The sequence below is a fragment of the Eucyclogobius newberryi genome, unplaced genomic scaffold (genome assembly GCF_026437365.1).
Source record: "Eucyclogobius newberryi isolate DKJ021-1_F unplaced genomic scaffold, fEucNew1.0.hap1 SCAF_7, whole genome shotgun sequence".
NCBI lineage: Eukaryota > Metazoa > Chordata > Actinopteri > Gobiiformes > Gobiidae > Eucyclogobius > Eucyclogobius newberryi.
Genome location: NW_027316389.1, coordinates 14,942,619 through 14,957,034, shown reverse-complemented (window position 1 = coordinate 14,957,034; position 14,416 = coordinate 14,942,619). Strand labels below are relative to the sequence as shown.

Below are 14,416 nucleotides of genomic sequence, written 5' to 3'. Positions count from 1 at the left end.
CGACGGATGACTTCTTCACCCCACAAAATGTCTCAACACGTGCCCCCAGGCGACTCATGGATTGTTCTTTTCCTTTACCTCTGGATTAAGTCATGTCCGTGATTGTTATGTTTGGTCGGAGTTCGTTTGTTGAGGTCGAAAATGTAAAAAATGATAATGGATTTCGATATCTGTGAGAATATTGACAGTGAGGCTGAACAATCAGTCGCTAATATTGTTTAATCAATAATCAATACTGCAACAAACTCAAAGGTCCTCCATCGGACAGAAATGTGCAGTTTTTTAATGAAAATATGTGTTTCAAAGACGAAAGTCAGTCTTGATTTTAATCTTGTTTTTCTCAATGTTAAGCTTTTGTTTGGCAAGAGTCTGACTCATAAATTGAGGAATGCACATGTTAGTTTTAATATGTGTCAAGAAGTGTATCAAAATGTCGTAATAATATAAATATTGCAATAAATATATTGCCGACTTTTTCTTGATGTCAGAAACGATCATGTCTTAATAAAGATATGATTATAAGTGGAAATAGAACCACGGAAATCATGGATTCCTGTTTAATTTTGAAGGATTTGGCATGCCAACAGAGGACCGATGTCAAAGCAATATTTTGATTCGGAAAAGATCCTCACAAAAGCATGAAGAATCATTTGCCTGAAACCCATGAATAAACCTTTTAAAGGTTTATAAACAGAAACAGTCTAAATTCCTAAATGGAGGCAAAAGTGAAGCAGAACATAATGTAATTTCAAAGGTTCAAAGCCTGGTTCAAAGACTTTTACTATTAGAGTTTATATTATCTGTTCATTTGTTTAGAAGATTATGATGAAAATCACAATAGTTTTTCATTTCATCTACAACAATTATACTATTTGTGAAGCTCAGATTCAATTTTGAGGCTAGAAAATGTTATTTATATATGTGTTTGTACTTGTGTAACGCAAACTGACATTTCTACCCTTGAATTTCAAAACTGTTGCTTATTATTTGTTATACAGATCGAAATTCATTAGCATTTACATTTGATATCAGTTCATCATTGAAAATACTGAATGATCCACTTCACTTTAACTCCATTTTGGAATTATCAACATTCTGATGACAGTTTATTTTAAAGGATCTATTATATAAGATGTGTTACGATACAGATGATTACGCTATTGAGTGGGACAAAGAGTGAAATCGCAGTACCCCAATCGACAGGCAAAGTGGATGAAGTGTCTTGCCCAAGGACAACACATAACACACAGAAGCGGGAATCACACAGCCAACTTTTGCGTTTCACTGTTGCTAAAACAACATGAAGCTCTCCCTGTCTCACAAAAGCGTCTCATTTCGTGTTCCAGTCTGGCGTCGTATCTTTACCATCTCCAGATAAAACCAATGCATTAGTTTAGCTACTCTGCACACTGAAATTGCTTTGTCTTTTTAATATTTCCTAGCCACATGCTGCTCTGCTCATCTCTTCTAATATAATTCCGTCTATATATTGAAGCAGATTATTGAAAGATTACAGCGCAGGGACAAACACGTGTTCCTGGACTAATTTAGCAGTGCATATGTGTCCCTAATCCCGGTGACAGTGTGTCATCATCGTGGCCTGAGCGCCGTCCTTCTGGCCGCAGCGCTGAGGTAATAAAAATGCGGCCAGGCCAGTCAACTCATGTGCGTCTGATTCAATGTGAAAAGCCCTTCATATTTACATCGCAAACAGCAGCCAACTCCAGACAGGAAATGGCTATTCAGACCGTCGCAATAACACCCACAACCAGAGCGGGCAAGCGCAGAACGATTAACACATAACTAAACTTTCTGTGGCTGTGATTACACGACAACACATGATGTTATTTTACTTCTGTTCCCGTCGTCTGCAGTGTTTATGGCGCGCCCCCGTCTCCATCGCCGCGGAGAGAGCAGCTTTTAGCAGATGGAAAAGATGATCCGAGGGACATCAGTAAATAATGATTCATCACACTGGTACGTGCGTTATTGTGAATCAAATCAAATCTAACGGCAGCAGCACTGGGGAGCCATTTGCTTGTCCGGGGCCGCCGTAATGCTCCGAGGCTGAAAGTCAAATCCATCAATGTAAGTCGAGGCTGAAAGGTATTTAGCTTTGAATATATGTATGTCATGCACAGTGGGAAGGCTAATGAGATACAGCCTGTGTCCTGTATGAGAGGGAACCGCGTCTGCTGAAGTCTAAGTCAAGGTTATGAGTCGCATTTCTGTTAAATCCCAAAACTCACTGGACAAGGTTTGCTCCTTTGGACGACACAGCAAGACTGCAGCACATTCATTAAGAGAGATGTGACTAAATTGAAACGTTAACTTCATTTCATTAGGTCTTTTGTGTTTTCTCTCTCTGTGCTGCGTTCTATGTTCTGTGTTTTATGTGTTCAAAATTGTAAAATAAAAGCAAAAGCAAAGGAGGAAAGAAAGAAAAGTTAAAGGTGGACTCAATACTTGATGATTTTTTTCATTTCCAACACAAAATAATAGTACTTTCTTTATGTTACCATCAGGTCTTATACTAGTTTTGCTAAAATTGTTCAGGAAAGGTCACATTTTGTCCTGTTTATGTGTTTTATTTTATATTAGCACTTGCTCAAATTAATATCTGTTTGCTAATAGTTTTGGTCTCAATTAATATCAGATGTTTTATACTTTTGAAGATTATTATTGCTTTGCCTGGAATGTCCCGACACTCTATGAACAGTATATCCGTGGAGACAAGCAGGTGACGCCAAGTTCAAACGACCTCGCTCACTGTAATAATGCATGTTTTTGAGTTTTTTTCAGCAATAAAACCATTTGTAATTGCAAAATAACCTCACTGTAAAACGTTGCTGCTGTTGTTGTTAGAGGACTTTACGGTAAATGCCACTACCCCCAAACCTCTTAAGCCGCAAACCAAATCCCTCTCAACCCCCGCTTTACCCCATCCACCCAACCAACTGCCCCAAACCCCTCAGAGCACTCAGTGACCTCTGCCAGTGCCCTCCACACACACACACACAAACACACACACACACACACGCTGCCATACAATCCCTGTGTCTCTGCATTACTCCTCCACTCTGTCACCTTCTCGCTTTTACACTGAAGGCAGGGGTCAGTTCAAAGGACTGCCGGGCAGAGACGGCTGGCCACGATCAGCCTTGAGGCTTTGAAGTGAGAAGTAGATCTAAAAAGGTGTGCAGCTTGTTATTCTGTTTTCATGCTCCTCGATGCTGCATTTGGGATAAAAGGGGTGAATAAAAAATACTTTTCTATGCCCCTGCGATTTGAAATGAGACGTGGCCGGCCGCAGAGTGTCCTGTTGCATCAATACTTTTACTGATGAAAATGTGGTACAAGAAGAATAAGTACTTAGCTTACTGCTGGGTTTTTCCAAAATTGTACCAGCCAATTATATCAAATATAGAAAGGGGGCAGGTAAAAGGCTTGCAATTTACCACGGTGGCCAATAGGAAAAACTGCCAAAATTACAGACAATTCTTTTATCAGATGACCTCAAACGTAGCGTTAAACAAAATGTGACTTTGAATTTCAACGACTGAAATTAACTCATTGTACATGTGATTGTGGTAGGATTTCTGAAAAGTATAAAACTGACTGTTCTGCAAAATGATAACCAACAGGAAAAGACAATGAGGAGTCTTTGAGGGGAAACACAAAAGCACCAAGCAAAAGTGACGGAGGAGGCACCATTCAGGACTGCTCATTTCCATGCCTCGTTTGACTAAGGCCCCGGCGCTGTCTCCGTTCTGTGGGCGGCTGTGTGCCTCTGGGTTTTAAATGGGCAGGAGCTTTTGAAGTCCTTTGGTTATCAGCCAAGCGTATAGGCCTGTACCTGCTGCAGCCATCTGTGCAGCCACCCATCGCTCCACTCCTCTGCTCGGACCGAGGGGACTGAGCCGTGATGCCAGCAGCAGGCAGGACGGACACTGGCCTGGCACCGCCGGCCGAGCTGCAGAGAAGTGCTGGAAAGCCATCGCGGAGGCTTCTGTAAACCTCAACGCAGCTCCTGTTACTGGTTAATAATCCTGTAAATCTTGCACTATGTAAGTGTTGGAGGAGGATCTAAAAGCTTCTATTCTCCATGGAGATGTTTTGTATGCCTGGAATGCACCACTGTATGTTATTGGAATCCAGTTAAATATTTTACTGTTGGTTTGTACGGTAAGCCCATACACAATCTTACACCTTCGTACTTATCTGAAATGCTTGTTTTGCACACTCGGGGCAGAGTATTGAGGTCAGCTGACCAACTGCTCCAGGACTGTCCTAGGTTGAGATTCAAAACTAGAGGAGACAGAGGTTTTTCTGTGGCCGGTACTAAACTATGGAACTCTCTTTCCCTGAACATAAGAGATGCTACTTCTGCTGAGAGTTCAAATTGCAGCTAAAAACTGTCCATTCCAGTCTTATGTTATAATTTAACTTGTGTCCAGGGTTATTTAATACACGCAGCACTTTGGGGCGGGACTCCTCCCTAAAAGTTTGGCATTTGGTTCAGGGGCGGAACTTGGCATTCTATTATTTTCCCCTATTTTTGTTAGCAAATATTCATTTTTGTCAATACATTTATCATAATTTGGAGAGAATTTAAGTTAGGATTAAGTTTGTGTTTCGGAATTGTTTATTTGTTTCAGATTAGTGTTAAGAATAAGGCATTGGGACATGTTAGAATTCTATTGTTTTTAGTTTTTGACTTATTTTAGACAATATTCTTTCACATTCAGGTTAAAATTAGAGTTAAGATTAGGTTTAATTAGCTTTGGGACATGAAATGCTAGTTGAACCGCCACCTTCAGGCAGTATATGTGTTTATAAATGTGCTATGTACATTTGACCTTTGACAGTATGGCCTGGCAGTATCTTCATGGAAACAAGAAGGTGATGCCATAAGCCCAAGAACTCTTTTAGCAGTATAAAAAACTATTTAATAAAAGCAAGCAATATAAGCTACCATGTTGTGGAACAATCCAGGCAAAGCAATAACATATCCATAAGACAAGCAGGTCATCTTTAGCACCTTCCACAATAGGAACCTAGATTATTAGCATCTGCATATATTTGTCATGCATTAAGGATTATTGAAATAATTCCAAAGACATTAAATAAATCTTATTCATTTTAGTGCTTGATGAAATTTAGAATGGAATAGTCAATAGTTGTGCTCGAGTAAGTAAACTTTAAACAAACAACTCATTATTACTCAAGTAGAAGTAAGACATAGTTAAACGCACATTAAAATACAAAGGTTTTCATTACTAGCCCTCTATGATTATAACAAAGATTTGTATTTTGTCATGTTTAAGAGTGGATTCTGTACTGCACCAAAATAATAGGCAGACATGTTCATTCACCATGTTATTCTTTGGAAGAACAAACCTGTCTCATTATCTTGGAGAACGCACAAACTCCAGACTTCGCTAGAAATTGAAACTGAAACACGTCTGTAACTGTTATACCAGCAAACACAAAGATCAGTCAAAGTCGCTGTCAGATTCAGGTTGGCATACACCCACAGAGCAGAACCGTTACATCATCTGTCGCCTTTACATCACGGCCTTTGTCCAACTTTATTTAGCGGTTTAATGCGCGCACCATGTGACCAGGCTAAAAGGCCAAATGAGCCCGAGGTGATGGAGGCACTCCTCTTCAGAGCGCGCACTATGTCAAATGGACTGGCATGGACGGACTGCGGTGGGTGGAGGTGGTGGTGGTGGTGGCGGTGGTGCGGGGGGCATTATCACAAACAATAGCATTAAGAGCTGGGAGTAATGATGGAGGGTGAGGAGGAGGGGATCGGGCAGCCGCAGGGGGAGCCATGGCCCAGTCTGGGTGAGGGTTGAGGGGGTTGAGAACAAAACGCAACAGTGGTCAGAAGGGATGTCCCACTTATTCGGTTAAAGCTGCGTTATTACCCATTTTCAAACCGAGAAGGTAGAAAGCATGTATTTAAGTCTTTCTTATAAGTTCCTAGCTTGCACAAACCTTTTGACGCATCGCTATTATTGACATGCATGAATTTTCTAGCACATGCAAAGGTTTATTGGCTGTTTTTCTGTTTTTTTTTCATACACACGGATGAACCAGTTAAAGTAAAACCTCCTTACGCCTCTTACTTCCAGGTTCTGATTGATAAAATACATTATTATACCATGTAAGCAGCGCACAGCCACAAAGTGCTGCTTTTACGACATAATCATTGGGTGAAAACACTAAATGCACTTTTATCTATTCTGAATTGTGTGTATTTTTTGTTTTTTTATGTAACATTATGTAGTGTTTTTGTTTTGTTTTTTCGGACGTGAACTCCAGGGCAATGGCTAATGGAGATCCAAATATACAAACAAACAAAGTACATTTTCAGGCGTGCGCACAGCTTTTTTCAGACGGCAAAGTGACACAGCCGTCTCTGCTTCAAGCTCTTATTTACATGTTCTGATATATAAGTGCTGCTTTTACAATAGAACACTTTGGGGGGGGAAATCAAATTGCATTTTTTCTAACAAACATTGCAATTTGCGATTAGATTTGCGAAGTTTACATTTTGAACATGTACGGTTGAATTGACATAAAGACTGATAAGACAAATTATCTATTTCAGAAGATGCTTGTGCAGATCGAAACAACAGGGTCAGTTTTTATGCAGAATTGTTGCCTTTGCACATTGCTAATTGCGTCCTTTCAAATTGCAATTTAAATTTGACAGCGATTTATCTTGCAGCCCTAGTTTACAATGTACTCTTTGTGTGAAAAACAAACTTACTAATTAACTTCTAAATTGTGTATCTTTCCAAATTGTTTTTTTTATTTTATGCAATACTGTTGTATTTAATTAGTTTTTAAGATGTGGACATCAGAAAGAACAGCCAATGGGGATCCAATTAAACAAACAAATGCACAAGATTAAAGTCAGGAACCCCATTTTTAATAGTTATTATTCAGGTCACAAGTCATGAGAACTGAAATTTATAATAATCTTCACAATTTTAGAAGCAAAAATAAGTTCTATCTGGTTGTGCATGTCATGATTAATTGCTTTCTCATTTAGAAACTTTGAGGAATGTTAATGTATTAGACAAAATGAATGAAAGAAAATTAAAGACTTTTTTCACAGTTGTTTGGTCATGCTGCTAAAAACAGTCACATCTTAATGTTTTTCTCACTATAATGTGATATGGTGACGTGTCCATCACCAGCAAAGCCACTTCCATTACACAGACATATGGACTTTTCAATCTGGCCATGGCTGCAGTGCCGGACTGTCACATGGGCAGCATGTGTGTCGGACAGTGGCCTCTTTCTCTGGGCTTATCACCAAACAGAGCGGGATGGAGGGGCAGATAAGAGACAGCGGTGTGGGGGTGGGGCGGAGAATTGCGGGTGGAGGCGGGCGGTATCACAGGGGTCGTTGGCGGATGATGAGAGATTGTGAAGTGAGCATGCAATTAATGGTATGCCAGCAGAACGCAGATCATGCTCTACAATATCATCCACATATTAATAAAAACGTCCTGACGCTGAGACACACAAAGTGCTCTTTATGTGGGTCTGGAGAGATCTGAGTGTAATTATTGGCTAAGTTAACATAAGAGGTTTTATTCACCGGGTGTGATGTAAAGAAGCAGTAAAATGTGAACCTTTGTTTGAACTGTGGCTCCGTGCAGATCAAAGCGGCGAGTCAGAAGGTATCGACACTCGCACTGTGCTGTTAAACAGATGCTACACTCAAGTCTGCATCGCATTCAGCAAATATAGCCTTCAAATCTCACAGGTCACTGTTGGATTTTGTTTCCGGAGCGGGTTTCTGCAGATTCTGAAGCTATACATTTGATTACAACATCCAGGTTAACAGCCTTGTCTCACAACCAGAACGTTAAATTCTGATTCAATGGAGGCTTTTTACAGGTTTTACAAGTTCTCCAATCAGGGCTCAGCTTCCTCTTTAAACACAAACAGGCTGCTATTCCTCCTTGTGTTACTTTAAACATATGTTATAACAGCATGTATATATTACAATATATTACAATACAGATTTCAAAAGTAATTCCAATGTTCACTCCTCAGAACAGTCGCTTAAAAAACTAATTTGACAGCATTTTTCAGCACAAACTAGGTGGTTACTGTGAGGTCTTTTCAAATGAATGGCTGCTCTACAAGCGGCAGCAGCACAAATGTCCTTATATAAAAAGCTTTAGAGAGGCGTGTAACTAAAGCGGCGTGCCCATTACAAGGGTTTCCTCAGAGGCTGCAGTCTGATACAGCTGTTCCACACGAGCTGACAGAGCGCACACAACACGACCACGCAGCAGAGAAAGAGCCATGCGTGTGCACGGCGCCGACACGGAAAGGCCTCGTGCAAGCAGTCGGCGGGCTCAACCCAAACTGCCTCCTCTCGCACCCAGATAAAACCTTACTAATGTCAGCATCTGCAACAGAGCCGGGCCAAAGATGATCTGTTTGTATGTGACGAAAGATAAGGATGAAACGAAAACTAAATTGTATGGTCGACAGTATGGAACAACATTTACTTCAGTGGCATGTGCCCATGCCTGATTTGGATGAATTCAACAGGTTGTACCAGGAAAAAAGTGGTTGAAGTCCATGCCAATGCCAAAGAGGAACTGCTCTGTTTTAAGATTGATCTGTTTCTGGAGGCGAGGTGGGTGGAGTGTCTTGCTGAAGGACATAACGACGACGAATATGCACTACCGCCCCGTCCGCCCCACTACGACCCCTGCAGTCCCAGACCCGCTTAGCGTCCCGAGATCTAACGAGATCAGGCAAGAACCAGAGGAGGCTATATCAGTAACATTTAGGCTAATCCACCCGTCAATCCCGCCCATCTGAGCAGTGGGAGGTACGACCAGCGCCCATTACACGTCAACAGAAGTATAGTGTTCATCATAGTCAGTGCGTCTGGGTCTTTCCTTGCATTTGGCTCTCAATCAAGTGTGAATCTGCCAGGAAACAGAGGGCAACTTTAAGATATCTATGTATGTACAATCTGGATATTAACATAATCGAGTAACAAATCATCAATGCAGATTATGAAAAATGCAAGTCAACCGGTCAGTGTCTGTTGGAATGGAAAAACAACCCAGTCCATGATCACTACTGCTGCTGCTGCTGCTGCTGCTGCTCACATGGCTGGTCTGTCCTGGTCCTCTGTGTCAAAGCGACCTCTCTGAACCTGTCATTTCAGTTCAGGCTGATGTCCTTCCTCCCTCACCTCCCCCCGTCTGTTTCCAAAGGCCTCAGATCACACCTGTGAACTATTTCAGCACATCACAGAGCCCCACGCACACTCCCTTCCACACACACGGCCCTTCAACACAAAACTCGCATTGTAGCTCAAAGCCGTCATCTTCTATTACTAAAAGGAAGAGCGAATCAATAGCGCACACAAATCCCTCCCCCCACCCCAAACACAAGCTTTCACTTCCCTTTTGGAAAGCAAGCGTTGAATAATGTAAAAGTGATAGTTGTGAAAGACAGTATAAGCATTTTAACCCCTCTCTGAGCCGTCTAAACACGCCATGAGGCGATGCCCTAGTTCTACAAACAACAGGTGCTGAGTGAAAGTGAAAGAAGATCTAAACACACAGTGACATTTATGAGGAATGTGATTCTTTTTTCTTCTTACAAAAGTTTTCATTTGATAATATCTTGGATAAGCTCAAATCTTGATTATATAGTGTAGATTTGAGACTGTAATGTTGATGTAAATGTAGAATCACTTCATTTGCATTTCCTATTTCCTGTTACGGATGATTTATGGCTCTCTGTCGGTATTGAGTGTTTCTTTTAGCCTTCACTCTCTATTGGTTGGTTTGTTCCAGCCCAGTGTTTGATGTCAAAAGGCATTTGGACAGACACACAGTTCCAACACTGAAAAAACAGCCTCTAATGTATGTTGTTGTTTGTATTTTCACAATGTGTGTGTGTTTTTGACCATATCTACACATTTCCAGGACTCTCACGAGGTTTCGGAGCAGTATTCCCCCTGGCGCTGTCCTGACTTCAGAGGTATGACTCTGCTGTGGCCCCCTGAGTTCTTTCTGCAATTCTAATCAAAGTTTTAAAAGCAGCAACCTTGGACTGTGAGCCGGGTCGTGCCCTGTGAGGAAGATATCAATCAAATGGCTCCAAACAAGCGTGTGCTCAAGCGGGAGGAGAGGAAAAGTTGAAGGCAATTTCCACACAAAAAAAAATCAGGTCATGTCTTTAACTTGTTCTGGTTTTCTTTTACTTACACACAGAAACATATATAGCCAACAGTGTGTGTGTCTTTTACAAGAAGAAGTATAATGTGAGAATGTGTGTGTGCATTCAATACAGACTTTGATTTATTTCAGATTAGATGATGATTCTATTCAGATACGACGTGCCATCAACATCGGTTTAGATATTGTTACTGTCCATATTTTAGAAAGTATGACATTCATTTGTCTTTAAAATGTGAATGTGAATTGTGTGATAAGAATTGTTCAATGATAAACTAAGACTTATAGAAACACATCACTCTGACTCAGGAGCTGTGGACAACATACAGGCTCAAACACACTCGTATTAATAGTAACTGGATTAATTCCTTTTCATTGTATTGTTGAAGCGGCAGACGGACAAAACGCGCCACCCAATCTATTGTTTGGTATTTATTAGACGCTGTGAGTGTGTCATTACACCGATTATGCTCTGTCATAGTAAAACACAATGCTACAGATCCATACCTTGTAATTCTCTCAAAACGACACATCAAAGTGCGCGGCCTTCCTACTAAAAACGTGACAAAAATGTGCTTCAACTGGACCGTCTTTGCACTCGCAGACCTGCTTGTGCCAGATGAACAGTTGCCATCCTGAAGCGGGACAGTCCTGCTAACAGAAAGTGGCACTTGTGGACAGTTGACGCAGACACATGCAGACGTGTGAGCATGCATGAGCACCCCACAAAACCTGTCCGGTCGCAGGGGGGAAGGCGGGCGATTTGGCACCGGCTGAATATATTTGCTTCTCCACAGCTGGGGGTGAGCCGGACCTGCTCTGCTCATCACGCATCCATCAAGGTGTCAGTGCGGGTTATGAGAAAGGAGTCCCTGAGCCCTCGGACCTCAATCCAAGGCTAAAACACACGGCCCGGAAGGACACATGCAACGTAAATAAAAAACAGGAGAGCGCAAGATTGATGAGTGCTACTTTCACTTGTATAAATGTTTAAAATGCAATAAGTCTTCAATGCAAACTGCATACAATTCGTGGGAATCCAACTTGGCTATCGCAACAGACACAACTGACAAAGTAGGAATCAAATGTTCAAATATTTTATATACACTCATTTTAGAAGTTTTATCTGTTGTACTTCAGAATTGAACATGTGTTGCGGTCTTTTATTGCCTTGGCTGCCATTAAACAAGGACATGTGCAAAGATAAAAGTCTCAGTTCCATGTGATAAACAGTTTACCTTTCCTTTATTTACATTTCGCAAACTCTTTGCCTTTGTGTGTCTATTTCCCCCCCTCACACAACTTTTAGCCCAAGGAGGAAGCAGTACATCATACATCTTTACATTATTAGTTTCCCCATAGTCAAGGCTGAATAATCACTATAATAGCCGGTCTCATTCTAAGTCAAGGGCCCCCAAACCTATTTTCCACCGGAGACTTTGGCCCTTTCCATGACTGTACCGTGTAACAGCCCACTCCAGCGCGCAGGAGGACAGGCAAGGTAATTAATTCCCCCTGCCTCCTCTTTCTCTTCCCTTCTTGTCCTCTGTGGTGGAGGGGAGAAAAGCCAGGGAATGCAATTTACACTAATTACCTTTTACATCAGAGTCTCGTTTCAAAGTTTTTTTCCTCTTATTTTTAAGTTGAAATGCATGAGACTCAGGCAAATATGGCTCTGAGCTAAAACAGTAGTACCAAATGAAAAAATAACAAATAAATACTGTGATAGTTCTACGTGGGGCATTCATCATGAGCATTTGACATGAATAGGAACTGATACAGACTGTACGTATGATGTCAGCTCAACTAAACATCCAGGTCAAATACAGACATCTTTATCCACAATTATTACAGCTTTATAACGCATTTAGGAGCACAACAAAAAGTGCAAACCATGACACTATAAGTTGTCCCAATCGCAACGGCCAATAAACATGCAAAGCTCTTCTGCAAAAAAAAAAAAAAAAAAAAAAAGATATTTCTCAATGAAGCGTTACTCTAGATAAGAAAATGAAAATGTACTCTAACTGAATTGGATAAGCCGCGCGCCGAGGTCCCTATTCAATCATACTTCATCTTCTCATCTCTGTTCGGGAGGAGGGGGGATGGACCACGCGCGTATAACATTGCAAACCCACCACGTTTATAGTCCACCTTGACCAGTGGCGCACGACATTAAAACAACAAACACATCATTAGGCCCGTGTGTGCGTTTTTGCGCTCCCGCGGCGAACACCTGAACCGCACCAACAACCGGGGAGAGGAACACGCAGGCTGTTCCCACTATTGGATCTGTCACACCGCCAACAATGCTGCGGCATGAGCGGAAACCCCGTGCTCGGGCTCGCGTCTGGAGACAAATAAACAAGTCATTCCAACGCGAGCGCCGCTGCTGCAACGCGTAAAGTCACAAATAAGCCCCGCGCTGAGAAACGAGGTGGGGGGACAGCGCGCGCGGAGCGGACCCTCTTGCGTTGCCCCGCAGCCGCCACCGCTCTTCTTTCACGCAGATCAAAATAAATATCACTCGCGCAAAACACGGCGTTTCCAGGTGCGTGCGTAAACGTGCGCGCGGCGTGGATCGGCGGCTATACTATAATCTTTGACCCTTACATTAGGAGCGTTATTATAGGCGCACCAGTCCAGTCTGGGGGTCGTAACGTGTGACACAAGGATCCCACCTCAAAGTGTGACGGGAACCCCTGCCTCCGCTGAATGGATCGCGAAGTCTGCACGTTTTTGGCACGATATTACGCGTGCGTGTGTGTGCGTGTGTGTGATCACGCGTCTGTCCGTCAGCCCTCGCGTCGATACGGCATCAGTCAGTGTTCCGTGCGCGGTGCGACGCGAGGGGTGGTCTTACCTTCGTATACAGGGGCCATCGGTGCAAGGGTTTCTGTTATTCATGGCAAGGGGAAACGCTGCGCGGCGTACGCTCAAAACTCAGGAAAAATCTGCCATCGCGAGACGCCGGTGATGCGAGTGTCGCCGCGGTCTCCTGCATTACTGGCCCAGTTTCATTTAGTGGCAAAAAAGCTCGTAATTCATATCCCAAGCGCTCGCGTCCCGGTCCGATGCGAGGAGAGCCGGAGAGGAGAGGCTCCGTGCGCGTAATCCACCCGTGTTTGTGTTTGGGGAAAGCTCCGATGACGAGCCGGGGTGACAGGTTTACTTCAGCTATTGTGCGACATGTCTGTGGAGTGAGGAGTCTCTGCAAAAGTTGCGGTGGTCAGAGCGCAGTTTGTACAGTGAGAGAGAGAGAGAGAGAGAGAGAGAGAGAGAGAGAGAGAGAGAGAGAGAGAGAGAGAGAGAGAGAGAGAGAGAGAGAGAGAGAGAGAGAGAGAGAGAGAGAGAGAGAGAGAGAGAGAGAGAGAGAGAGAGAGAGAGAGAGAGAGAGTCGAGTGACGATGGAGTCGATGCGCGTGGAGCCCATGGTGGAGCCCATGGTGGAGGAGCCCATGGTGGAGGAGCCCATGGTGGAGGAGCCCATGGTGGAGGAGCCCATGGTGGAGGAGCCCATGGTGGAGGAGCCCATGGTGGAGGAGCCCATGGTGGAGGAGCCCATGGTGGAGGAGCCCATGGTGGAGCCTCCCCCTGAAGGACACATGACAGCCTGCGTTATTCAATTATCCAATACAACAAGGCTCTGGGCTTTCTGTGTTCATCTGTTTGAATGTTATAGTGATTGAAAAGGCGTTTATATTTAATAGTATACAAAGCTACACAGAAAATAACAAAAAATGAAACAAAACATACACCACAAAATATGAATTCAATTAACCCATAAACTGTCGGGTTTAACCTTAAAAGCATCAGGTGTAGAGAGAACAATACGAGCATAGCATGGATGTAATTCACATGATTTGCACAACATTTGTTTGCTTTTGTAATATATTAGCCTATGTTGTTGAGGATCTTATTTTAAAATAACAAATACATAATTGCTCTGCAATTGCATAGGATGCTATGTATATAGTTTAAAATGAAACAATGTTGTTTCAAATGTATTGAATTAGCCAAAATGACTAATATATTCATGGATCAATAATATGGACTTTTACCTTATATCATATTTAATATATATTTATTTTATTGATCTTATACTTTTATGGATAGTCATGTTGCTAATAAAACATGTCATAGAATGGTTTAATTGAAAATACAATTCCCCA

General features: G+C 42.3%; 1 protein-coding gene across 3 annotated transcripts in view; it reads right to left on the bottom strand.

The window, feature by feature from the left end:
• hipk2 (homeodomain interacting protein kinase 2) overlaps nt 1-13,475 on the bottom strand; it is a 101,960-nt gene extending 88,485 nt beyond the window's left edge. For all 3 annotated transcript variants that reach the window (XM_072435430.1, XM_072435431.1, XM_072435432.1), the window contains exon 1: nt 13,108-13,475. In XM_072435430.1, coding sequence (XP_072291531.1) covers nt 13,108-13,126 — 19 coding nt within the window. In that variant the 5' untranslated portion in view covers nt 13,127-13,475. The remainder of the gene's footprint in view (nt 1-13,107) is intronic.
• Between the last annotated feature and the right edge of the window lie 941 nt (nt 13,476-14,416).